General features: G+C 41.9%; 1 protein-coding gene across 1 annotated transcript in view; it reads left to right on the top strand.

Annotated features, from left to right (window-relative positions):
- LOC117445970 (inactive N-acetylated-alpha-linked acidic dipeptidase-like protein 2) overlaps window positions 1-27,985 on the top strand; it is a 656,924-nt gene that overhangs the window by 333,757 nt on the left and 295,182 nt on the right. The window contains exon 12 of the mRNA XM_034081942.1: window positions 27,188-27,334. Within this exon, the coding sequence (XP_033937833.1) occupies window positions 27,188-27,334 (147 nt within the window). The remainder of the gene's footprint in view (window positions 1-27,187; window positions 27,335-27,985) is intronic.

The following is a 27,985-nucleotide window of genomic DNA, read 5'->3' as shown; positions in this document are numbered from 1 at the left end:
TTTGAGTGGGTAATAAATAATGCACTGCATATGTTACAGCATATTGTACAGTACAAGATGAATTATTCATTGTTCCACTGACAACCAATCATAATACATCCACACGCAGGTTGGGTTTTCTGTATGGTCATGTGGCTTCAAACCAATCATTGTCCCAGACTGGCAGACAGGCAAGGGGAGTGACCAATGAGGGACAGTGGCTTCATTTTTGGTCTATGAAGTATGAACTGGAAATGGTACTAAGGCCCATTCCCAAACCGCCCCCTACACCCTACCCCTACACCCTACCCTACACCCTACCCCTCCGTTTGCGCGTTCACGCGGAGGGTCCGCCATATTGAGGGCTGTTCCAAAGCAACGAGTGTGGAGGAGGAGTGGGCTATCAAGCCCTCAAACAGCGAGTCTGCAGCGGTGCTGACTTGAGACCGGTCTCTACCTGACCGGAGTCACGCTGTGTGTGTCCGTCAGGAAACACGCTGTTTACAAGTAGTTCCAGCAAACATCCACTGATAAACTGCGATGTTAACAACCTCATGATAACCTCATATGTTTTTAACTTAGGATCATCTTTTTCAGTCTAGAAAAAGGTAACTGTGTGCATTTTATTATAAAGTTGTGTATATTTACAGACCGTTGCAAAAACTAAGAAGCTTATAAACATCAGGTTTAAAACTAAAAGAGCTTTGAAACACAATGAAAGATGTTTGGAGTTTTATTTGAGTTATTTATTTAAACTTTTTTTCTAAGAGATGATGATTTGAAACCGTTGTTACATACAGTTACGGCACTTCCTGTTTCTGCCGGAGAGAGGGGAGGCCGTCCCAAAGCTTGCTGCTGTATTTACTCCCTCCATCTGACAGGAGGGAGCCTCGTTGAGCTGCGAGTGTGGCTGCAGGCGGAGTTCACTCCATCACGGAGGGGTAGGGTCGAGGGAGTGGTTTGGAATTGGGCCTAAGTTTGCACTGAAGAGGGTTAAAAGGGGTGCTTTTATTAAAGGGGCCCTATTTGACTAAAAAGTCATTGCGTTTTGTGGATTCAAACACTTTACATATAGCAATTTCTTGAACAGGCTGCTGTAAGTAAAGAGAAAGCTGGTTACGCCAAATTATATTGTGATACGTTTGTCAACACACTACAGAACAAGGAAAACCCTAAAAAGCATAAGAAGTCCTCATTTTGGTTGCAGTACTTTGTTATGTTCATCATATTGCCTTATTGAAAGGTGTTTTTAGTATTTAGTCAACCCCTTTTTACATACACAGTCGGAATGAAACAATGAAACGAGTCCAGGGGTATTTCTAGAAACATATACTATGAGGGCGATACTGTGACGCTGATATTGTGTATAAGATTATCAATTAGTGCGAGAACATGACACCCGTATACAAGATGGCGCTGTGTCTGAGCGTCTATTTGACACAATTTTCATATTTTTTTTGTATTTATATCGTTTTTGAGGAACATAATATTGTTTTCTGGCATCACTTTAAAATGTTACGAGAAAAATCTGCATTTTGGTATGAGGGCGCACGCTGAGAGTAAGGGGGCGCACACTGAGTAAGGGGGCGCATCGCTCCTGTTACCCGGTTTAGACAAAACACTAATTATTATTCAGTCACACTACAAGATATACATTTTCAATATTGCAAATACAATATATACCTTGGAAAGTTGATATCAGTGCAGAATATCTTTCTGTAGTCATCGACTACATTTCTTTTTTAAATATTGACATCAGTGCATAAGCTCTTGGTGTAATCGTAGTTCAAAGGCACCCACAATCACTCATATTCTACTAACATATTTTTCATACAAGCAATAGCACTCTCATGAGGCTCTTGAAATGTAATTGGTAGTGCACTGTTTAGACATTTTCATATCCAGTCACTGTAACTGCACAAAATGTGTTATTTTCCCCTTGACTCTTTTTAATTGAAGGTCAAGTAATGATTGCTGTGACTTTTTAGATCCACTCTTTCTGTGTTTTCGTGTCTCTCACTCCATCCAATCTCCCCTCCTGTTATCTCTTTGTCTCTTTAATATCCCAGTCTCTCATTTCTGGATGGCTGGGAGATGTTTTCAGTTCAACAGCTGCAAATGGCTTTTCCAAAGACCGCAGTCCGGAACAGAATGATTATCATAATCATAATGCAAAGTTGTTTTTGTCATTTGGCACTTTGTTGTTGCTGTGGGTTGCATTGTAAATACGGAACATCAGTCCAAAACCTTCAGCTTATTTGTCTCATTTATCATGTGTCATACACAACAAGATGTTACGGTCACATGTATCTTTTCTGTTCAATGGAACAAATGTCCACAGTAGATAAATAGGATGAGAACACACATCAGGTTCCAGTTAAAAAATTGTTTTTGGTATTTTACCATCTGTTCAGTATAAGAATAACAACAATAAAAGATTCAGGCACAACTGGCCCAACAGATAAACTCTCTTTGATACCATTTTTGGAAATACTCCCTCTGGAGGGAACTACTGTATGGGATTTTAGCATTTACTTGCACTAAAAACCATTATAACACACTACAGGAAAGTAAAAACACCATAGGGAACACCAATACGCCCTCTTTAAGGGAGGTAGATAGATAGTAGAAAGGAGATAGTTGTTCGTAGTTAACAAACCTGAAGGTCGATTTATGAGGGGATTGACATGAAGAGTTGTTAATGTGCTATAAACTGCGTGAAGCCCTAAATCCATAGATGAACAATTTTAAGTATCTGAAGAAAAATGTAAAAGAATGTTGTGTTTAATGAGCTATTTTCATCTAGTGATTTCCGACAGGAACTTCAACTAGAGGTATATTCACGTGACAAAGAAGATCATACTGTACAGGTCTTTAGTTCAATTTAATTTAAATTAATACACATTCTAATGCACTTTTGTTTTGACATTTACCATATTCTTTGCTAGTTGCCATTTCTTTACTTTGAAATATTTATCCGCACATTTCTCCAGGTCTTTCCTCCTTCTATCTTTGGCTCTCTTTTTCTTTTGCGTTATCATTCTTTCTGCAGTTTTGCCAAGCTGCACCTGTACTAGTCTATTTAGGACCAAGACCAAGGCTTAACTGTGCACCAGGTGTAGAATCCCTGTCCTATACTGAATTGAGTTAGCATTACTGCTGTTGCTAGCCAAGCTAACAATTTCTCCTAGAATTTCCACATATATTAAGTAACAGTTTTGTGAATTTGCCGGATACAAATATTTTAAAAGTATTCAAATGTTTTCATGAAGTGATGTCATTTCTTAATACTGAATATGTATGTAAGCTATCATGACATTGTGCCAATATTTTTCCACACTTCTTTTTGGCGCCTCCATTATGGTTTCAAAACAGACTATTGTTTACTGATGGCTGAATATTTCCTGAAATACTTGTGGTGTTCTTGTAGCAGATATTTCACAGGCAAAATGTCCTGAATCTTACTGATAATGCTTTGGTTTGTGATCCCTACAGGGATCCATCCTGCAATCTTGTGTTGTGTGTGCCAAAGGGAAACCTTTTTCGATTGATGTCTTGGCTGAAATTCAAGCTTAACCTCTCACCCTTGTTTTCCTCAATCTAACGGGTACACAAATATATAGAGCTGAATTTGGAAGAATGTATGTGACCTGAGGTTATGGCATTTACTCAACACTTTAAAGGCCTGTGCAGTCTTTGATTTCAGCTATAAAGAAAATGGGTAAAAGAGAAAAATACCTCGACTTAACTCACAAAGTAGGATTACGTATAGAGATAGACTATCGTTCCATCTCCTGGATAGAAGATTTAAAGTCAAGACATGTACCTCTTCTCTCCTTTTCCTCTCTCACAACCAGACACAGTGTCGGAGCAGGGAAAGAGAAACAGAGACGGTTTGAATGAAAGTAGATACCTTTAGAGAGTGAATTATATAAGAGGGAGGTGTAAAAAAGGGGGATGCAATGGGAGGATAGAGAGAATAAGAAAGTGAGCACAGACGAGAGAGAATGGATGATTTCAGCCTGTGGTGCCACACCAGGAATCAATATTTAATTTCTTTGTCTGCTACAGTATGATAAGGAGAGAGCCAAATCATTTGAGATATTTTCTAACCACTCGATACCACTCAATCTCCAAAATGGTATGTGCTACAAAGAGCGGCTTGCAGGACCTGAACGTAAATGCTTGAGACAAGATCATCTTCCATTGTGAGTCAATTAAGACTATTTGAAGGAGGCTATGTCAGAGTTACTTTATGTTTTTATTCGAGAATACAAATATAATATAAGAAAGAAACCATGCATGCACAAAGGCCAAAACAACAAATCCTCAGAGGACAATTGTTAACATGATACATGTTTTGTGTCCCTTAAAGAGGCTCTATTATGCTTTTGGGGGGTTTCCCTCTCCTGTAGTGAGTTATATAGGATGTTGTGCATGTAAATGGTCTGCAAAGGCTACAATCCATGTTTTCCCCTGCCTGAAACATCTCCATTGGACTCCTTTGTTTACTTCGGTAACACGAAGACATCACTAGTAACACTTGTGCTTCTATTGGCTGGTGCTCTAACACATTGTTCGTGATAGGCAGGGGAGTGGAACATTTCCTATTCATAAGTGATGGACCAATCACAACAGAGCCGGCCAGCTAACCAATCAGAGCAGACTGGGCTCTGGTTTCAGCCAGAGGGTGAAAAGAGGCGCTGCAGCACAGGCAGTAGGAGAACAATAAAGAGCTTTCTGAACATTAGAGCATGGAGACATGTCCCAGTAGAAGAAAAAAACATAAATGAACCGTAATCGAGCATAATATGTCCCCTTTAATATTAGCATATATCCCAATGATGTAATTTAGTGTTGGGAACCGAAACTTGGTTCCAGATGAGAACCGATAAAAAAATGCCGGGTACCGGGTACCCATACAAAATACACAATTTTGGTTCTGCTTCGCGGTTCCTAAACGCGGTAGACCCTGTATTCCACCGGATCCGTCTGCGCTGCGGTGACCTGAAGGAATACAGGGTAAGGGTGTTCTGGAGAATCACAGAACGGCGGGTCGTCAGCAGGTCGTTGACGGCCGGCTCGGTTCGCTGACGGCCGGCACCGCCCTTCATTTTTTTAAACGGCATCATGTAAGTTGCGGCGACAGAGGTCCACAGTTGCCCCGCAGCGAGGTTCCCCCCGCCCTCCCGTAGACAGTTCACGAGCTCAGTTACTTCATAACACCAAAGATGGGTCGCGGTAAACGCTCTGAAGTGAGGCTCCACTACACTAAAAAAGAAAAAGACAAGGCACATTGTAATGCCTGTTAGCCTGCCACAGGCATAGCTCAGTTCAAATAAAGCACAGCTATTGTGCAATACATTTGTATTGCATGTATATTTTGTATTTGTAAAAATGTCAGTTAAAGTTTAAAAGAATAAATATATTTTTGTTATCTAAACGTTTGCCCTCTTTCTTTTACAATTTTGGAATCGAAACGGGGAATCAATAAGAACCGGAATCGATAAGCAGAACCGGAATCGGAATCGATACATTTCAAACGATACCCATCCCTATTTGTTGGTCTTTGCAATCTCTTCACTGTAGCCGTAGCCTTCTGTCAATATGCCAGGTGTGTCCTTGGGCAAGACAATTAACCCCATATTGCTGTAGATAAGTTGCTTTGGTATAGGGGTTGTCAAAATAATATATAATATTTTTAGTGCTGTCAAAATTATCGCGTTAACAGCGGTAATTAATTTTTTGAATTAATTGCGTTAAAATATTTAACGCATGTGCAGAATGGCCCGCCCATACGTGCCACCAGTGGCAGCGCCAGGGTATGGCTGGGGTAGGCTACACCCATACCAAGAAATGGCTTAGCCCCACCATGAAAAATGATGTTAAAGTAAGCAAAATAAAGTCTGCCAACTCGCGCGGAGTAAATTGCACAGACAGCAGTTAGTAAGATTGATTTCAGTAGCCACGGTTTTGAAAACTTTTGTCACGAAGTGATCGTCTTCTCAATAGAACATCTTTGATAACGGCGTGGTGTTGTTGCAGGAAGTCCTGACGCAGAATACCTTTGCTGTAGTACAGGGCAGAGCCATATAATAGTACTAATATGGCTCTGGTACAGGGGTGCACCTAACTGGTACGCAGGTTATGTGCGTAATCTGAAATGCGTACCGTCACTTGTGTCACAAAGCGCATTTGCGTACCGACGTACTTGTGAAGCTTTTCCAGAAGGCGGTTAGATCACCGGATGACAGAGTCGGTCTCCGTGTGCACAGACAGGGCTGCTGTTAACGTCGGTCTGTACAACGGAACTGTGCCAAAACTACGCCAACCGGCTGCGGAGGGAGACTCCCCCCTTCACTGGAGAACTGCGCTAAAACAGCTGATCACAACGTTCACACTCTGTGGTCACGAAGTAGGGCTGTGGGCTGTCTTTCATGTTGACACGCAGAAAAATGTTATAATAAACATAGATACTGTATGTTAAATGGATATATCCGCCATCTTTCATTTATCTTTCCATTCCCACAACAATATACATAAATAAATGGCATATTTTGGACATAGTTCGAATGGTGATTAATCATGATTAATTAATTTTTAAGCTGTGATTAATCTGATTAAAATGTGTAATCGTTTGACAGCCCTAAATATTGTGTAATATCTGCAATTACCAATGGAAAGTACAGTACCTCCACAAATGTATATGGCCGAGCCACATCAATCGGCTCCTATCAACATGAGGAAGTAGTGGTTCTTCTTGATGTCTTATGTCCTTCTCTTTCCCAGGAGTGTCGTCGCAATCTCATTCGAGCAACTTGTATGTACAATGTGAATCTTTAGGTCCTCCCACCAGCAATCCAATACTAGATGCATTACTGAATATTGCCTCATTAATTGTGACTATTGTTTTTCTAAAGCACTGACCCAGGCAGAAACCATCATGAATTGTTTTAACTTGCCCACTCATGGATACAAGGTAGACAGTCAGTGCCTGCTATATGGCATACTTGCTCACAAATTGGATTGCTCAGTGGTGGTATGGCTGCTCTAATCACAGGCATTCATGCAAATCAAGTTCAGATGTAGTTCATTCAATATCTTGGTTGAGCAGCAGCAGTTCCAGTAGAAAGCTCAACTGGCGAAGACAGAGGTTGAGCTTGTAAAGTGGGTGGATGCTGGACACAATAAAAACAAGAGTAGCACAGTGTAATCCAATTTTATATACAGTGTACACATCCCATATGAAATCCAATGTAACATCACTATAACCCGTCTAAAATATGCATTGTGTTAAATCAACACCTCTTGCACAGTCTCAAATGAACATTGAAAGATAAGAGACGGCTAATAATGCAAGACTAAAGAATTGGATTGCATTCAATTGTGCAGTTTTTACTTTCATTGTGTCATTTTTGTGACGGATATAGGATAATGCACCATGTTGTATTAAGCCTTGTTCAGATTTCCAGCCCATATCTGTTTGTTGGGTTGTTTTACAGATTGATTTTAAACTTTCTCGGCAGCAATAAGACCCTAGATGCCATTTTATTTTTGGAAATTAGATCCAAAATACTTTTTAAAGTAGTATGAAATGCAAATCCAATTACATTTTTGAATCATTGGATGAGGACTACTTTTGTATCCAGTCAGTACTTGGCACGAGCACACTTTCTGCACAGTGAAGCCAGCCATCAAAGCAGCACGGAACATCACAATGTATACCAGCCTCCTCCATAGCCCCAATCATATTCAGTGAAGGAGGAAGAATGTTTCGATAATATGTGCTGCAGTGATGATTGATAAGTCTTGCATTGCAACTCAACGGTGTTATTGATTGGAGGACGAACCGTTGAGCCTTCATTTGTCCTGCTTCCGCATTGGAAAGCTGCCTCACTGGCAAAGCTATATGTCATCACTTAACACAACTTTGGACTGAAGTTAATATAAATTCAACTTAATCAGATTTGACTAATATATCTATTGATTAATGATCTCATAGATTATTGTACTGATAACCTGTGAGGGTCACTTGTTATGTATGGTCAACATTACATTTAAAACTGCAACCATCCGAGTGAAAACCTTTCTCTCTCTGAGATAAGTACTGCATGCTGACATGTATTATCTGAATCAGAATGAGGTACATTTACACATACAAGGAATTTGCTTTGGTGTATGGGGGTTGCTAACATATAAAACATGAGAACAAAAGTAAAAAAGAGAGTTTATATGACCACAGAGTTTGAAGGCAGATGTTCACTAGTTCTCCCTGAAGAGAGAGTCCTTCCTGGGATGAAACAGATCTCTCTGCGTAAAAAGCTGTATTCAGAGAGTTAAAGTGAGCATCATTTTGTTAGGTAACTGATTACATTGATTGACTTGCTCTGGGCTTTATAGGCTTGCCTAGACTTCATCTTAATTGTTAAGTAGTCAGTGCTTGTGCGCATTGGCACTTAACCCAGAGATAATTAGCGAGCATTTACTTGGCTGTTATATATTCTGACATTTATAATTGGAATGTAGTTGTTTTGTCTTACTTTGTTGAGCTACTGATACTACAAGGCTTATTACCCAGTATATTCTTATTTCCTTTTAAATTAGAAAAAGTAATTCTGTGTTTGGATTTAAATAACTTTACCGGTAGCAATTTCATGAATAAAGAGAAAGCTCGTTACGCCATACAATATCGTGATAAGTTTGTCCTCTGGATGCAAGCTTCCCTTATGAATATAAATCAACTTTCAAATTGTGCACACATGAACAAGCATTTATTCGCACCCTGTTAACTCCCACAATTAGCCATAAGTGGGTAATGAAATGCCTTTCATGAATATTGATATGCTTGTAAATTTATTTTGTCCTTCCAGCTTTTTTTTAATTTCTGCTGGAGTAAATGGAAAGGATTACAAATAGAAATATTGTGCCACCGAGGTACATGCTGCCAGGTCGAGGCAAGGTTAAAGGTATTATTGACTTACCTTCATTCAGGTTTTGTGACAACAGCGACGGTCAGTGTTCAGACAACAAACAGCCTTCAGAAAAACTAAAATAGAAAAAGTTGACAACAATGTGTCAGTGACAGTGGTGGGGGTGATTGGACACCAGAGCTCTCTCCCCTTGACAGACCTTGATAAAAAGAAGCTAATTAAATGCAATGTGACAGAAGAACATGGTGACTGCAGGCAGGCTGAGCAGATGTGGACAGTGGAGATAAGCCTCTAATTGATTGACGCTTGCATTCTGTTTCCTTCCACTAACCACATTTGTTTTATACAGCAGCCTTGTTATTCTTTCAATTAGGAACAGCAGCGGAGAAGGGTTCAACCCAGGTGACAAACTACATGTAAGCTGTGGAGAACTGTGACAAAAGCTTGAATCGTGCAGTTAGCCGCCAGCCAAATGTTAATCACAGCCTCCCCCTCCCCGATAAGCACTGTACCGTTTTTAGCAATGTTTGCTTGTCCTTGACTGTTCCTGATGAAATCAACATTCAAACTACTTTTAATGGCTGCAATTAGTCAGCCCTTTCTCTCTCAATGGCACAACACAAACAAACCATGTCACACTAATGAAAGCTCAGTGCAAGTTCAATCAGGAAGACCAAGCTCTTCATTCATATTACATGTCATTTCAATACTCTCTCCTCCCTCATTCAGTGATCGGGGGCGTCACTCCCCAGCAAACAAATCGCTCCTCTCTCCATTCTCACAAGCCTATCGTTGCACCCGCTAATCCCTTTAAATCTGCTCTTCCCTCTTGTCAGCTGTCATTCCAGGTGACAATACGCAACCCTCCTACACCCACACGGAAAGAAAGTATATGAACATATATATTTTTAATATATGTCACATATTTTCAACATATATGTGATATATATGAAATTGGACCCCTACATATATGTCTCTGAACATATATGTACATATATATCCATATATGCACATATATGCACACACATATATGTACATATAGGTTGCACATATAGGTTTCACATATAGGTTGCACATATATGCACATAGGTTTCACATATATGCACATATAAGTTTAGCCTATATGTGCATATATGTTTATTTACACCTATGTTCAAGGTTTATACATAGCCTACCTACATAAAAGAATACAACACACAAATTGTATAAGTCATTAACATACATTTATTGTCAATAAATGTCAATTATTTAGTGTGTGTGTGTGTGTGTGTGTGTGTGTGTGTGTGTGTGTGTGTGTGTGTGTGTGTGTGTGTGTGTGTGTGTGTGTGTGTGTGTGTGTGTGTGTGTGTGTGTGTGTGTGGGATCGTTGGAGCTATGTGCAACTCAAGGCATATGCTCGAACGGGAGCTGCCTGGACGCTGCAATCATGTTGCACACTATCCGTGCTGAGTGTGCTGACTTTTCGTACAATGTCCCACTGTCTGGCTTCCTGCATAAAGTCAAGTGCTCGGCGCAGTTGTCGGCGAAATGTCGCTCCTCTGTTTTCATTTAAACAGCTCCTTGCATCCGTTAGCGCAGCTAGCTAGCACCAGATGCTAACAACAACAATACACGTAAGGTCTCTCTCTCGCTCGCTCGGGCCACACATACACACACCCTCCCGGTCCTCCAGATGGCCAGTCGGTGCCTGCCGGTGAGCGTGGAAGTGTGGTCTGCCGCAAGCAGGCAGCAGGAGCGGGGCTGTCAGCATCAGCTTGTAGATGGTATTTTAAACTCGATGCGCTCTGAAACTACGGGGCGGCCGAGGAAAAAAAATATGTATGCGTTAATCGCGTTAAAATAATTAGTGGCGTTAAAAAAAACGCATTATTAACGCGTTAACTTTTTAACAATAATGTACAATTATCAAATATTTAATAATTTACTAATCTTAAACTGATCAGCTGACGTCGAGCGGATATAAACACCTGGTTCCGGTCCTGGGTGAAATAACTAAACAAAAAATGTTGCTTCATACAATAAAACATACCTCAATCTGCATTGAATGGAAATAAGTACAATGATTAATTCATGTAGTTATATAGAACTTTGGAATAATATGCACATTACCACATTACCTTGCAAAGACCTATATATACAGTATGTATGTATGTATGTATGTATGTAGGCATTCTGTATGACATATATGCAAAAAGACAGATATATGAGCTATATATGAGGCATTATGTAGGAGATATATGCAAATATATGAACCTGACTTTGGCATATATGTGGAAATATATGAGCTATATATGACACATATATTTCCTATTAATCCACATATATGCACATATATGAACATATATGAACCTGAATATGACATATATGCAACATATATTCTGCATATATTTGCCATATATTGGGATATATGTTCATATACTTTCTTTCCGTGTGGGCACCCCTTCGCCTCCCGTCTCCTACAGGGCCAAGCTAAACCTTCTCACTTCAGACCGGTCCCACCTACTTATCACCACTGTGAAGAAAACTTCTGTTCAGCAATGCAGTGGAAAGGAATGGAAGCTGGAATCCGCTTAGTCAGACACCGAAGTTTATTAAAAGTCACACGGCAGGAGCATTTACAAGGTATCTCACATAACTCTCATCATGGAAAGACCCTGCCAACACTGAGGACACAAAGGCAGGAACACCTCTATATGTGAAAAGGGGGAAGCTGATAACCGCGCTTTCTCTAATTAGTACCAGACATTTAAGAACAAAGAAGGGTCTGTTAATGCCAACTTGCATCCACACTTCCCCCACAGGAAAGGCATCGGGCCTCTTGACCGTTGTCCTCTTCAAATTACAAACAGGACACATACAAGAAAAGACTGAAAGTCTCAAAAATACACAGATCAGATTAAAATATTCTTTAACAGTTCCTTTCTTTTTATCAATTTATTGATAACCAATTAACATTAGTCTAAGAATATTTCAGTCACTACTTAAATCAAATAAAAACGTCCTCAGAGTTGTGTGGGTTCCCATTACATTAATTACATCAAAAGTAGAATAAGATTGAAACATTCAACCACAATGGTTGATACAGACAACCACAATAGAAAAATCATCTTTCTTCAGTGTTTGACTTATTTTGTCAAAAAGCACAATAATAACACACATGCAATACAAAAATATAATAGTAAAATATATGTTTCAAAATCAAGATCTTTTATCATTTATCACTCAGTTAATCTCATTCATCAAACACAAATTCAAAATCAGTTTACATCTCAAAGATTTACTACAAGGCAATTACTTATTAAAACACAATTAGAATTTAGGATTATAAGAAATCCAATTGAGGTATAAAATCAGAATCATGAGAGATCCAGTTAAGGTATAAATTCACAGTGATGAATCTGTAATCTGTAAAGTTACAGTGTCCTCAATCTTTAACATTACTTTACGTTTATTTCAGTACGCTTATCCAAGAGTAAGGCACTTAGTAGTACATACATTTTATTCAAATACATTTCTTCAAAATCTGAAAAGGAAAAATCAGACATTTTATTGTAACAACCTGAGGAAGGAAAAATCAAAACATCTGTTCTTTATTCAAGGAAAAATCAAAACATCTATTCTTTATTCTGAGTGTCAACTTTAAATTAATTTATCAATCGCTGAATGGGGGTACCCAAGGTGCAGAAACTGCGATGGAGACCCATGGGTCTGGGAGGTCAGCGTCGTACATCAACATTGTGTCATTTACAGTTGAATACCCCACTAGCCTCTGTGGGGCTTGGAGGGCAGTCTTGGCAACCCTGCGTATGGCTAATTTAACTACAGTGATCAAACAAGGTCACTAGGATTAGCACAACCAAGATAAACACTGAAACAGTAACAACACATTTAACCAACCCCGCTCCCCAGGATCCAAGGATTCCACTTAAATCCCCAAATGTAAAACCATGAGTTTCATGCAATTATTTTATTCCCTTAGCCGTATCATGAACCATATCCATAACTTCAGGTGAGGCATCAGAGACGTAAGAACAGCACTCAGCTCCAATCACTTTACATGTGCCCCCCTGGGCAGCTAAGAGGAGGTCCAGCGCCATGCGATTCTGTAGTGCTACTGTCCTAACTTCCTGTAATTCTTTGTGTTCAGCTAACATCGCTGTGTTAGATACATTTAGATGATTTTCCACTACTTTGGACAATGCCATGATTTCCTGCTGACTAACATAAATGCCGTACCAAGGCAAAAATAGGCTCACTATCTGTTGTCCTTGTGTAATGGACCTGCTGTTCCTGTGTAGAGAGGGAAGTATCGCTGCAATCTCATTTGCCTCTACTTTACGGATTAAAGGAATTAGGTAGGCTAGATAGCAGGTGCCATAAAAAAACGTCATACGGCACACAGCCGTAGGCCCGGTCGCCACAAACTAAGTAAACTCTCTGTGGGAGGGGAATTCTGGCTAATCTTACCCTCACTATGGTATTACAGTCGCTGTGTCCCACATCTGGAGAGGTGTGAGATCCTGCTTCATTCTGGAAACAGATGGACACATTCTTCCATTCATGTACTACAATTGGGGGAACATATACTGAACAGTCACGTGTAGGGGGATTGCCTAGGGGTATTGGTTGCGTACAGTCATGTATTTTAACCTCAACGGAGTCCACTGTTCTGGAGCCAAACCAGGGTACAACTGTTACCAAAGCTTCAACTAACAAAGATGCCATGTGTGGTTGTGTTGTGCATGTTGGACTTGTGGAATTAACCACACAATTAGTTTGGGCCAGAGCTAACTGGAATCTGTATTCAAAAGCTAGGTTAATGTATTTCTTCACATATATTAGTTTTAAAAACATCAATCGTTTGAAACCGTCAGGCAGGTAATTTGTATTTACTGTATCAACGATGAGAGAGACTAGACCCTCGTACTGTAACGGTTTCTCAGAGTCCATTGGGTAGGAAGGGGTGTAACAATCCTCAGCCTCATCGCTAATTCTGGATGCTATGTCATTCCAGCTCACTAAATCATAGTCAGCTTTCGTGAAAGGAATTGGGCTAAACATGGGAGAATGCATAGATTCTGGCATATTTTGGCACAGCCAACAGTTGCTAATATTGCGTTCATGTGCGTAGTCTAACATTAAACTTACAGCAGAATTAGTTTTAGTTTGTTTAAAAGGAGTGATTAAGGCCTTTTTTGAAAAATATACATCACCTGCTGAGTATTTAAGTGGAGTGGATAGAACATTTGTTTTTCTATCTGGTCCAGAAATGTTGCATGCAGTAGCACCTGGATTGGGAACCTGGTAATCTGGTTTCCTCATTCTACATGTTGCCGTATCCCTTATCAGTGTCTTAAACTGTTCTACAGTGCTACACCACAGTTCTGGGGGCATTTCTTCAATGGTGTTGAGAGCTATTCTTACCCCCTCCGATGCGATCCCGACCCCATGGTACTGGTCCCTTGGATATATCTCCCACGTTGAGTAAACTAAGGACACAGGAAACACAATAATACAGTTAGATGCGTCACATATTGAAGCTGGACAGTTAAAAGAAACAGTCTCTGATTTCTGATCAGGGAGGGAGACAATCCTCCTGATTCTTCCTCCTTTTCTCTCTCGTTGTGTCTCTTGCAACATACTGAATGTCTGTGTGGTGATTGGATACAACCTGTCCTTGTCGCTAGGCACTGATTTGCCCGTTGGTGTCACCACCAGGTATAGTAGACCCAGAATGACGATGATGATGACTGCCTTCATACTCCAGCATCCGGTAGAGGAGAGAGACGACATCTGGAAGCGTGAATCCACTCCGGTCTACCTTGTACTCTCAGGGCTGTTCTGGTCACTATTAACACCTGGAAAGGACCTTTTCACCTGGGAGACAGAGCATATTTTTCAAGAGATTTGATTAGTATATTATCACCAATCTGAAAGGGGTGGGTGGGCTCCTCTCCCGGCTGGGGGAGCCTGTCAGCCACCTGCCTGTGAAACTTTCTCAACATGTCAGTTAGATATTTGACATAGTTAGTCATGTAATCATCTGTCCACAAAAGAGTGAGTTTGTGGGGTGTTACTGAGGCGCTAGATCCTGCGAACATTACCCTTCCCATCAATACCTCGTGTGGGCTAAGCCCTGTCGTTGCATTTGGTGAGCTTCGAATGGAGCACAGAACTAGCGGCAGCGCGTCTACCCATTTTAGTCCTGTGGTCAACATTGTTTTAGTGAGTTTCTCCTTTATAGTCAAGTTCATTCTCTCAACCTGGCCTGAGCTCTGTGGGTGATAGGGAACATGCAATTGCCATTTGAACCCTAACACTGTAGCTAGACTCTGGGTTATCTTAGAAATGAATGCTGGACCTCTGTCACTGTTAATTCCTGTGGGCACACCAAATCTAGGAATAACATCTTTGAGAAGACACTTTACAACTGTTCTAGCATCTTCTTTTCTGGTAGGGTAGGCCTCTACCCATTTGGAGAACTGGCACACTATTACCAACAAATATTTGAATCCTTGGCATGGTGGCATATGTGAAAAGTCAATTTGCATATTTACAAAGGGCCCCGAGGGGGGCGGTAAGTGTTCATGCTGAACTTGACCACTTCTTCTTCTTGTCTGCTGGCATATCATGCATCTGTCTACAAGGGTCTGTGTAGCTAGTGTAATGCCTGGAGCAAACCATTGTGACTTTATAATCCCATTCATCCCTCCTTTTCCTACATGTGATTTGCCATGTGCAACATGTGCCAAAACATGGAGGAACAAACGTGGACAAACCATCCGTCCGTCTGGGTGGAGCCACAAGCTGGACTCAGCGTCAAGTGTACAACCTCGTCTTAGCCATAAATCTTTCTCCCTAATATCAGCGAGGGCTTGCATGTCCGCGACTTCATTAAAGGAAGGCAAACAAATGGGTTCTGCGGGTTGTGTTCAGGGGCATTGGAGCACCATAGAAAAGCAGGAAACTGCTGCTTGTTTAGCCGCGGTGTCGGCTAACGCATTTCCACGCGAAATAGGATCATCAGAATTTGTGTGAGCAGCACACTTAACTACTGCTAGCTGTGTAGGGAGCATGATAGCGTCTAATAGCTCAGCTACTAACGCATGATGTTGAATAGGCTTACCGGCCGATGTTAACAAACCGCGCATTTTCCACAAGACACCAAAATCATGGCACACACCAAATGCATACCTGGAGTCTGTGAAAATGGTTGCAACTCTATCTTTAGCCAAAATACACGCCCTGAGCAGAGCATACAACTCTGCAGCCTGAGCCGACGTGCCATTTGGCAAGGCCCGGCTTTCTAAAACCTCCCAGTCGTTCACAACAGCATAGCCTGCTAAGTGTACTGTGTCAGAATTGATAACCCAGAATCAGATCTGAATTAGGGATAGGAGTTTGCAACATATCAGTTCTGGGGGAAGAAGACATGTCAATCGTTGTGACGCAGTCATGTGTTATTTCAAAATCTGGAATTGGCACCAGCGTAGCTGGGTTTAGAGGGGGAGAGCGTTTAAGTGTGATGTGTGGGCTTGAAAGAATTATCGCTTCATAACCAGATCGCCTTGCTGCTGTCATATGCTGAGTAGCAGAGGTGTTCAGAATATGCAAAACTGCATGTGGGACATGTACTACACAGTCACTGGCCAGTACAATGGGAGAGGATTGTTTGATAACAATTGCAACTGCGGCCACTGCCCACAGGCATGCAGGCATACCGAGCACCACAGGGGAGAGTCGAGATGAGTAGTATGCAACAGGCCGGAAATTAGAGCCATGCTTCTGTACCAAGATGCCCGTTGCAAAGCCCCCTTTTTCATGGACGTGCAGGTGAAACGGCTGATAGTAATCAGGGAGCCCCAGGGCAGGAGCTGATGTCAGGGCTCGCTTTACATTACATTGCATAAGTCCTGAAAAGCTGTGTGCATGTCCTCAGACCATTGAACAATGTTAGGAGCAGCCTGCAGAGTGGCAGCACGCAGGACAGAGTCCATAGCAGCGTACTCGTATATCCAATGTCTGCAGTAGTTTGCCATGCCCAAGAAGGAAAGCATCTCCTTCTTTGTGCGGGGTGGTGCCACTTTGTTCAAAAGACAAATCCTTGCTGGCGAGAGGAGTCGGTGTCCATCCCTCAGAATGTGACCCAGGTATGTGACCTCAGTCTGGCAGTACTGCAACTTAGCCAGGGATGCTCTGTGTCCGCATTCAGAAAGTCTTTTCATGAGCAGAATGGAGTCGATGCGACATGCGTCCATGTTGGGAGAAGCTAGCAACAGGTCATCTGCGTACTGAAGCAAGGTACTACCTCCTGTAAGGACCAAAGTGTCCAGATCTCTCTTAACCGCTGCTGCGTACACAGTAGGCGATTCAACATACCCCTGTGGGAGGCGCGTGTATGTGATTTGTTTACCTTTAAAAGTAAATGCAAACAGATACTGGCTGTCTGGATGCAGAGGAACAGAGAAAAATGCTGAACACAAATCAATGACTGTATAATATTTGGAATCTGAGGGCAAAGACGCAAGAATCAAATTAGTGTCAGGCACTATAGGAGCTGTCGGAATGACAATAGCGTTAATAGCTTGCAAATCTTGGAAAAACGCCACTCATCAGGGCGATTGTGTTTAGGTATGGGTAGAATTGGGGTATTACACGGGCTGGTCGTGTATCTCAACACGCCCTGATCGAGCAGAGATTGGATGACTCCTTCAATTCCCAAAATGGCTCTATGGGGTAAATTGTACTGCCGGATAGCTGGCAATCTGGCATTGGCTTTAAGTGTGACTCTGTGTGGAGGGGCTGAACAAACAAACCCCACATGATTCTTGTGTTTAGCCCATAATGTGGCCGGAACCTCAGAAATATCTGATGGGGGTCCATATTGTGTGGGTGCAGGTGGCTGTAAATAAAGAAATGTGCTTTGAGGGAGAGAAATTAGCTCAGAGAGGCGCAGCATGTAATGCTCTTCTCCGAGGTTAATTAGATTATATGTGTGGATCACTTCCTAAAGTCACCGCTAGTGTGAGGTGAGGAATCGTGTCTGCAACATAAAGAGCCTGCTGTGTGGTTGTGAGCCTCAGGGGTAATGCGCACCCCTGGGGTCCTACAAATAGAAACTGCTCACATTCCAACTGATCTGAGCTGTTGCAAAAACCTCTTACTGATAGCGCATAGTCATCTGATGGGTTAAAAGCAGCTGTGCAGTGACAATTCAACACAGGCCGCATAAGGGACATTAAGGAAGCACACACAGGGGAAATGCTAACAATTTTCTGAATTCCTGTTGTTGAGAAAACAGAAATCATGTTGAAATCTGGAAATAACCAACAATAAAGGTTGTCTTGAGATGATTGAATGAATTGGACAGCTTGATAGACTTTGCTGTCAGGAATAGCCAAAAACAATCCGTCTGGAGTGCAATGTATTGTTGCCTGTAATTTACAAAGCAAATCTCTGCCCATTAGATTAATAGGACTTCCATCTGAAATAATGAAAGAGTGTTGGACATTTGACCCATCGATTGAAACATTAGTACTCTCTGAAATGGGCTCGGACATAGGAATGCCATAAACTCCCATTGTTGTAACAAAATGATTAGTTGCTTCACACACTTTGTCCTTAGTGCGCACTGCTGACAATGTTGCTCCGCTATCAATCAAAATATCTACCGCCGTACCACTAAATTCAACGGGCATAATCGGATCTTCACGCGGGTTATTGGAAAGGCGAATTGTTGCTGCTTGAATGGGGAAATGCTGTGAAATTGATCCTATTTCTCCATGGCCTCCCTATCGTCTATTAAATTGACTTTGCTGACCGTTTTGCCCCTGTTGAGCCTGCCTGTCGTAGTGACTGGTAAGGGGAGGGGGGGCAATAATGCAGGGTGGCGGGGGGGCTGGGGGAGAGCAGGCAAGGATTGTGTATTCTGCTGCGCTCCCCACCGTCTTTCGCACTGCCCGGCCCAGTGGTCCGTCGCACCGCAAACATGACATGGCATCAACTTTTTGGAATTTTTGTTCTGCTGCTGTCTGCCCTTGTCTTGATAACCCTGTGATCTTCCCTGATTTTGATACTGCTGTGTGCGGTTTTGTCCCTGAAACTGCTGGGAGTTATCCGCACTCTGATAAGCCTGTGTATTTTGAGGCAACTTTTGCATCAGCTGGGCAATTCTGGGGGTCAGAAATATCTGGCTTCTATGCAAAGCACGCATTGTGGCTATCGTGGGTTTCCAGGTTTTGACTTGCCAGTCAGGAGTAGCCATCATGTAGGCTTGAGCTGTTTCAGGGATTAAATTATGTAACAAACTCTGTATGGCGAACAAATCATTGCCCTCCCTTTTAATGCCCACATTATTATCCCACACTGTCATGAAACGCTGGAGAAATTCTGGGACAGTTTCTGTTGGGTTCTGTACGCAAGCCATCACTTGGGAAAATCTGTGTGAGTCTTAGCGCATGCTCTAATAGCCACAGCAGCGACGGTCTGGATCCACATATCACGCGTCTGTGCCAGAGGCCAATCACCTGCAGGCGTACAGTCAGGAAATGTAAACTCGTCCCTGCACGTGGGCCAATCTGCCTTGTATGTTAGGATTATCAGCTGTTTAACATCATGAACCAAACGGTTATAAACTGGGCAGACATTAGTCAACCACGACAGATACTCATCTGTGCTTTTAGTGGGACTGGGAGCGTGATTAGTGACATCCATGACCTCAGCGGGTGTCCAAGGCTTATAAACTGGAACTTCTCCTATCAGAATTGTCGGTGCGGTCACAGTTTCAGCAGAATTATTATCCTGAGATGTTTGCAGTCTCGTGATAATTCTATGCAGGACATATTTTTTAAAACTGCTGCCGTACGGCGTGTCTGGATTATATAACATTGTTGTTGCGAAACTAGAGGTGGGTGTTTGTAATGGGCTTCTGTCTGACATTTCCTCTCCACTGTCCGCTGCACTTTGTTCCTGCTGCTCAATTTCTTGTTGTCTATACTGTCCTGCCTGATATGTCAACCCATTTTGATTCATGATAGCTGCAGCTGTCATTAACAGATCATCATCGGAGTTTCTTGCAACAGGATTTGAGAGTCCTATCGCGGGAATTATTTGTGTACAGAGAGCTACAGCCTGCATTTCCTCTAGCAGCCCAGCGCCTGTTAGAATGGAAATTAGCTGAGCTGTGCTGGGAGATTTCCCTTGTCTTTTCAGCCAATCGTACATAACTGATTTTGCAATGGCTGCAACGTCCTTTCCGTGTCTTTCCTTAATTCTGGACATGTTCTCTGATGTAACATCAAAAGCAGCCTCTAGGCTAAGCAAATGACAATTTGCCGCACATTTAGAAACCCTATCAAAGCCTTGAGCTCAATGGAGCCTCGCTCGGTGCCAACTGATTTTTCATTTTTCCGCTCATCATAACCTCTTTTTTCTGCAATAGCCATCCAAGCTTTAACACATTCCTTCATGTATGTTACATCCCAGGAGCAATTCGCCTCATTTTCAATTAATTTGAACGCCTGCCACAACACGGCCATGTCAAAAGTACCAGTTAACGGCCAATCAAATAGAATCGTACCTTTCTGACTATTCTGTTGTAAGTGTTCACAAAGTAACGAGGTAAACGGCATAACTTTAGACCAATCCAAGCTTCTTCCGACAATTCCAGACAGCATATTAGGGGAAAACATGTGCGTGTAGTGGCTGTCTGTAATAGGATTTTTTGGAAGTGTCTTGGTGCGTGAATTGTTTTTCCTCTTACCAACCGAATCGTTTGTGGAGACAGTATTACCCATGTTTAACGGTTAGTACAATAAAACAAACACTGCAATTTAGACAAACAAACATAAACTCTTAACAACCATCAGCGTCACAGAGAACTCTTCCAACTTTAATTTAATCCGAATTAGGGAGACTTTCAGAGGGGGTAGAGAAATATCTGTTTAATTATGAGTGCCTTCTTACTCATAATCCTTGTACAAGTGCTAAGAACGGAATCTGTTGAAGAGCAATAACTAATTTATTCTCAAATCAACAAACACTATGCTTATTTAGTGGTACTTTACTCTTCGTCTAAGAGCATAGACTTTAATTTTGTCTCACCCTTTCTTCCAAAAACAACAGCCAAATTCAGCAACTCATATATCACATTCTCACACCACGTTTAACCGCTTTCTTTAGTTCGAAATTGGCAGTGCCGTGGAAATAATGTGACGATGTGCTGTTTTCCTCTCTCTTTGCCTGCGGCTCTCCACAGGGGGGAAGAGAACAGACAGGCAGCAGGAAACAATGCCAGCTGTCGATTTAAGCAGTTTAACCTCTGAAATCTCCAGAATTCGGTGATTTGTTTCAATACAAATCTATCACATTGCTTCTAATGCAGAAGCTCCACTTTACTGATGCTCTCCTTTAAGGTCTCTCCGAATATTTGCTGTGTGTAATTGTCCGGTAATTTAATTCCGAGAATCACACACAGAGGAAATCAATGAAAGTCGATATTCCCAGGTTATTTATTAGCCCCAAATATTCTCATTGTTTTTTACATGAGCTGTGCTTGTTCTGTAGGCACATGCCCCAGCAACAACCACAGGGTAAATCGGCCAGGACAACATCCCCTAGACACCAATTTCCAAGGTTATTTATTAATCCTCCAAATGTAAACGAGTAGAGAAACCAAAAAAAATTGCAGCCGCTCAGTTTCACAGGTAATTTTATGATACCGTCAATCACAGATTCTGGTAAGGCAATCTCAAAATAGAAATGTACACTTACCAGTCTCTGAAGATCTTTTGGTATCTCGTTCGTGATGCCAATTTGTGAAGAAAACTTCTGTTCAGCAATGCAGTGGAAAGGAATGGAAGCTGGAATCCGCTTAGTCAAACACCAAAGTTTATTGAGAGTCACACGGCCGGAGCATTTACAAGGTATCTCACATAACTCTCATCATGGAAAGACCCTGCCAACACTGAGGACACAAAGGCAGGAACACCTCAAAATGTGAAAAGGGGGAAGCTGATAACCGCGCTTTCTCTAATTAGTACCAGACATTTAAGAACAAAGAAGGGTCTGTTAATGCCAACTTGCATGGTCCACACTTCCCCCACAGGAAAGGCATCGGGCCTCTTGACCGTTGTCCTCTTCAAATTACAAACAGGACACATACAAGAAAAGACTGAAAGTCTCAAAATACACAGATCAGATTAAAATATTCTTTAACAACCACCACCAGTGTTTAGACCCCGGGGGGTTTCATCGGAGCGGTTCTTCCCCCTCCTGAATGAGTATCCTGCAAACTGGGGCCTAATCGCCAAACACCATTCCATTCACCTGTTATAATTATGGTAATCATTATTACATTCATATTATGTGTCCCGGTAATACATATGTATTTCATACATCAACGTCTCTCCTGGTTGAAATGTCATTTGAGAAATGCAAAATCGTATACAACTCATGGTTCATTATTTCAAGGCCCTTATAGGTACATTTTGGGTAAACAGCAGTTGAGGGCATCTGAAATGTACTGTAGGGATCTGGATGAAGTTTCCAGTGAGCACACATAACAGCTGAACTGTTAGCTCTCAACAGCTCAGGTTCTGGACAGTTCATGTCCTTAACATGGCCAAATCATTTGGCTCAAATAAATCTATCTGAATACCACAGTCAGCCAAAATCCTCAACCTCGTCCAAAACGCCAAATTCACAATCAGTGCGAAAAATAAAATGTAGTTCGACCTACACAAGATATAAAAAATATATTCTCTGTAACATGGGTCATAATGTCAAAGAAGTCAGAGGACTCCGTGAACGGCTGACTCTTACACCCTTCTTCCCCACAAACATTTAAAAAATCCCAATTTTAGTTTGGCCGCTCTTCACCACATCATGAAACCAGCTGCGTCTGAAGCATCCACTGCTTCCTTCAAAAGACATTGCGGGGAAACTTGTCACAGTCCTCACTTTGCCACTCTCCCGTGAGAATTATGCAGAACATCCAACATTTTTTTTTTTAGTCAGTTTATTGAACATGTCAGAAACAAAAACATACAACAATAATATATATATATATTCTCTTTTTTTCTTTTTTTTCCCTCACTCAAATTAATAATTATAACAAAGTACAAAAAAACAAATAATAACAGCAAAAATAAATAAATAATAATTCTCAGATAGTCTCTGTCATGTTCAACCTAAACTCTATACACCTCATTAACAATCCGTTGCTATTATAAATCTAAAACATTGTGGGCATTTGTTCCCACTGCCTTAAATGTCAATTCAGGGTTCATGTTGTTACTAAGGAAGCATTAACTAAAGAGTTCAAGAGTTGTATCTAGAACTCAGTTATTTATTTTAAATTGGGCTAGGGTTGGGGTTGGCAACTATTGGCAAATCTGTGGCTTATAATTCTACTAAACCCTCATAAGCATATCTGCCCTCTTTCCTCAAGTAAACCCCTCTCATCTTACCAGTAGCGTGGGGTGGGGAAAAATGTAGGGGAAGCCAATGTTTTTGGGTCGGGGGGGGGGGGGGGGGGGGTGGGTCAATAACGTAACCAGATGAGTGATTACAGCGCCCGGTAACATTTTACACACATGTGTATCATACAGATGCAGGACTTGTACACACCTGTTATCTAAGCGACAGGTCCGCACGCACTCTCCAGCTGAAACTCTCGTCTTATTAATTTAAGCATTTTCTTATTAATTTATGCCAGCCTCCCCCCACCAATGCAATACCAGCCGCTCAATGCGCAGTGCAGATTCGGTAATTAATAAATAAGAAGCATTCATTCACAAACTAAATCAGGAGACCTTTAAAGTTTTACGTTCACATCAAAGTATCAGTATGCGTTGTGTTGATAATGGACGAGACCCGCAGAGTCAGCGTAAAGTTGAGACGATCTCTGTTTAATGTCTGAATCTGATAACAGATAAAATGATCAGTTTTACATACATTTCCCTCAGTGACTCCTCTCATTGGAACGTTTACAAAAAGGGAAGAGGAAACGTGAGGGACACAATATATACAAAAAGTAAAATCACAAAGAAAGGAAATGAAAGTCCTCACAACAATAAACTCCTGAGCACAGCTCTCCGACCTTGCCAGGTATTTAACATTCAATAAAATGAAGAACACAGAATAAAATAATATAAAACACAGCATGTGTGTGATTATACAAAATTAAATTAAATAAACCCCACTGCATATTTACATCTGTTACACTAACACACACGGCAAGTGCAGCAACAGTCCTCGTCTCTGTAATTAGTTCAGTCCGTAGTCCAAAAGTAACACACAAATATAAACAATCTCATCTATTCAGCTGATCGGGCCCTATATGGCATGCTATCTGCGGTGCTGATTTTCAGATAGCACCCTGTGCTAATTAAACAACTGCAATAAAACAACTACTTCAGACTGAACACCTGCAGCTAAATCCAGGCAAGCACAATAACCAACAGAACCACATCAGAAATGGCACACATAGCTACACGGGCAGTTCAGGCAACAGGTATGCACAGAGAGAAAGGGGTGTGCATTTCACTCACCCTATTTGAAGAGGAAGGCCATTCTCCTGTCTTTCATGGTGGCGAAGTGGTCAATAACAATGTCATAGAACTTCCCAGCGGCCTTTAGGTCCTCCACAACAACAGAGTCAATGGATATTGTGGCTAGGTTGACAAGTCTGTCCTGTCCACACGTGTTCCTCAGATACGTTTTGATCCTTTTTAGACAGGAAAAGGAGCGCTCTGCTGATGTGCTGGTGGCTGGTATCGTGAGCATGAGCTGGAGCAGCTTGTAGACCTCGGAGAGTGTGCCCTGTAGGTCATCCTCAATAAGAAGCTGTATCAGCTCTCCTGGTGGCTTGTGAAACAGCCTGTTGTTGTACAGCGTGTGCAGCTCATTCCTTAACTTCTGCTCATCAAAGAATGGATACGTGTTGATCAGCTGAGCCAGCTCACTGCTGGGAATTGCATCAGGGTTGCAGAACGATGTGAATGATGTGTGTTCCAGTATCCGAAAAAAGTGCAGGTGCTCCATATCTGCAAATCTTTGGGTCATGTGCAACACTATGCCGTCAACAATCTGGAAGTAAAGACGCCGGAAAGACACAACCGTGTCCTCATCTCCTTCTTGTTGCTGGTTAAACCCCTGCTCCAGGTCGTCCCAGCCGCGGCGACGTCGTTTACGTCGGGGCACAGGATCGCCGACTGCTTTGACCGTGTCATCGTAAATGCGACTGAATGTCTCATCTGTCCTTGTGGCTTTGAGAGCGCTGAGAGTGCTCATGATCCGATCCTGGCATTTTTTGATGTCCGCCGTCTTGCTTTGCAGAACCTGGAAGAGTGGTTCTGTGAGGCCAAAAATGGACTGAAAGACCCCGAGCAGGAAGGTGAAGTCAAAATCCTCAAGTTTTTGCTTCAAGGAAGCACTCTGTGCAATGGTCTCTTTGTCCCATCCCGGCTCTGTCATTATCCTGTCAAAAGCGATACAGAGCGACCCGCGTCCTTCATGGATGGCGTGTACTGCGCGGCTTTTAAAATTCCACCTCACAGCAGAACCCCCTGGTACACGCACAGCTCGATCAACTTCAGACAGTAGTGCTGATCTCTTACAAAAAATTGTGGAAGGCATCGAGATTGGCAAAAAACAGTTTGGCTGCTTGGATGTTGTTTGTGCCTTGTGCTAAAACCAAATTTAATTTGTGAGCATAACAGTGGATGAATAGCGCATTGGGGCAGTGTGCTTTCACTAAAGCCTGAATGCCACCATGCTGTCCACTCATGCAGCTTGCTCCGTCATAAGTCTGACAAATCAGTTTGTTTGTTGGGCTGTAGTTCCCGATGGCTCTCATGACAACTGATGTTACAGCTTTTGCATCTCTTTCTAAGCTGACATCAAAAAAGCCGAGGAAACGTTCACACACACTGTCTTTTTCATTCACATATCTGATTATGATAGTGAGTTGGCACTTATTGGAGATGTCTGATGTGTCATCCACTTGTACAGCAATGAAAGGAGAAATGTGTATTTCTTTATCAGTCTCATCCTGGATACAACCAGCTATGCTCTCAATGATGTCATTTTGTATGGTGTTTGACATACTGCTGAAGACTGTTGACGATCCCAAGTGCTCCGCGAGTGCAGTGTCAAACTCTGCAAATGCACGTACCAGCTCTACAAAATTGCCCCTGTTAGAGCTGCCAGCGGCCTCATTGTGTCCCCTGAATGCTTGCTCTTGACGTGCAAGGTACAGGGCAGCAATGATGAGTTTCCTCAGAATATCCCGGTTCTTTTGTACTTGTTCGTTGTGCTTCTTTGTGCTAATGGTTCTTGCTACATCCAGAGCCTCGTCAATCCTGACGCGTCCAAAAAGCTTTAATTTCACAGCACAATCTATATGATTTTTAGATTTACCGTGCCTCTCAATTGCCCGTGACAGGTTGGCAAGGTCGATGAATCCTGAAGTTGCCCAAGGATTGTTCAGGGAGCACGAACCCTTGTCAAAAAGAAGACATGGCCAGCAAAATAGACCCTGAAGTTTAGCGCTTCCAGTTAGCCACTCCGTGCGGACATAATTGTCCTCATTGAACGTCCGATTAGATCCCTTATTCCTCTGTGTACACAGCTCGAGTGCGGGCATTGTCCTGCCATCTGCTTTAATTTTTAGTTGCTGCTGTAGCGGAAGTTTAGTGAAGTTATGCTTAATTAAGTACGCCAAATCTCCTCCCTCCATAATGCTTCATTTGCTTGATAATTTCTAACGGCGGTGATGACAGTTACAGTATTAAAATTGATGTTGATGTGATTGGATGGCAGTGTCCAATCAAAATCGCCAGCCGCCAGCCGCCCCTGAAGGGAAGCTAGAGGCAGCTGGCTTCCCTTGGCATGGCCCTGACCAATCACAGGTTGGCAGGGGCATCACGTGGGCCTCATCTGATTGGTTAATCCCTCAATTTTTTTTCACCAAGGGAAGCTAGATTCTGCTGCCTCCTCTCGCAACAGTGAATGCAATCTACTGTTTCACCATGACATCTAGAGGGGCGCTGTTTCACTCTTTGTAAAATACTCAATGAGAATGGGGGAGAGACGGAGAGACGGTCCGGAAGGAACACACAGGAAAGGAGAATTACAGAAACAAAACAAAGTGTTTTTATTTATTTATTTAAATTATAACTACAATCCGAAAAAACAGGGGAAGCCTGGCTTCCGGGAGAAAACGCCACTGCATCTTACTGCTTTTCTTTCTCTTTTTTGTTTGTCCTCTCTGTTAGAGACAGCTTCTGAGTTGCATTCGTGGGGGGAACTGCCCTGGACCCAATGTCAGCTCGCTGCAGTTGCCTGGAGATGTGAATTTCTTCGCCAACCAACTGGCGGTGCCCACAGTGGAGTTCGCCTTCCAGCAGACCAAAGCAGAAGAGGTACTCATGCCAACAAACCACTTTTTTCCCTTCACTTCCAATGCTCTTATTTTGCAAACCGATGGCCTTTTAGACAAACCCTCTCATTGCCTCACTTGAGTGTTATTCTAATGGGTATGTTCAGTAAGGTAAGATTTAAACCAATTAGCAAAAGTACAAGGAATGCCAACAAAACTGTGGAGTCTACTTGTCTACACTACAGTATCAAAAGCAGTGCTTAAGTCAGCTAGTACTTAAACTAAGAGCTTGCTATTTTCTGCATTGAATTTTAGGTAATTTACAATCTTTATTTATGCTTTATTGGGTGCTATGATTAGCATGGAATCCATATGGTTTACTTGAAAACACTTGTGGGAGTTGATCAGATCCTATAACTGATTCCCTAAAAGTTCACTCAATGGCACATCGGAAACTAGTCGGTAGTTGTTAACATTTAAAGCATCTTAATTGTTTTGCTTCAGAATGGGACTTAAGCAGTTTTTTAGGAAGTTAGAAAGATATCTATCTCAAACTAGTGGTTTACTATGTTAAGAATATATTCAATAAACAAGTTCAAATCAGTTAAAAAAGGAATGGCATCTTAAAAGCCGGTTGTGGTTTTTATTTGTGAAATAACATTGCCAGGCATCTCAACATTAACCAGGATTGTTT

The sequence above is a fragment of the Pseudochaenichthys georgianus genome, chromosome 4 (assembly GCF_902827115.2).
Source record: "Pseudochaenichthys georgianus chromosome 4, fPseGeo1.2, whole genome shotgun sequence".
Classification (NCBI taxonomy): domain Eukaryota; kingdom Metazoa; phylum Chordata; class Actinopteri; order Perciformes; family Channichthyidae; genus Pseudochaenichthys; species Pseudochaenichthys georgianus.
Note: the sequence above shows the minus strand (reverse complement) of the source record. Positions and strands in the feature narration are given on the sequence as shown.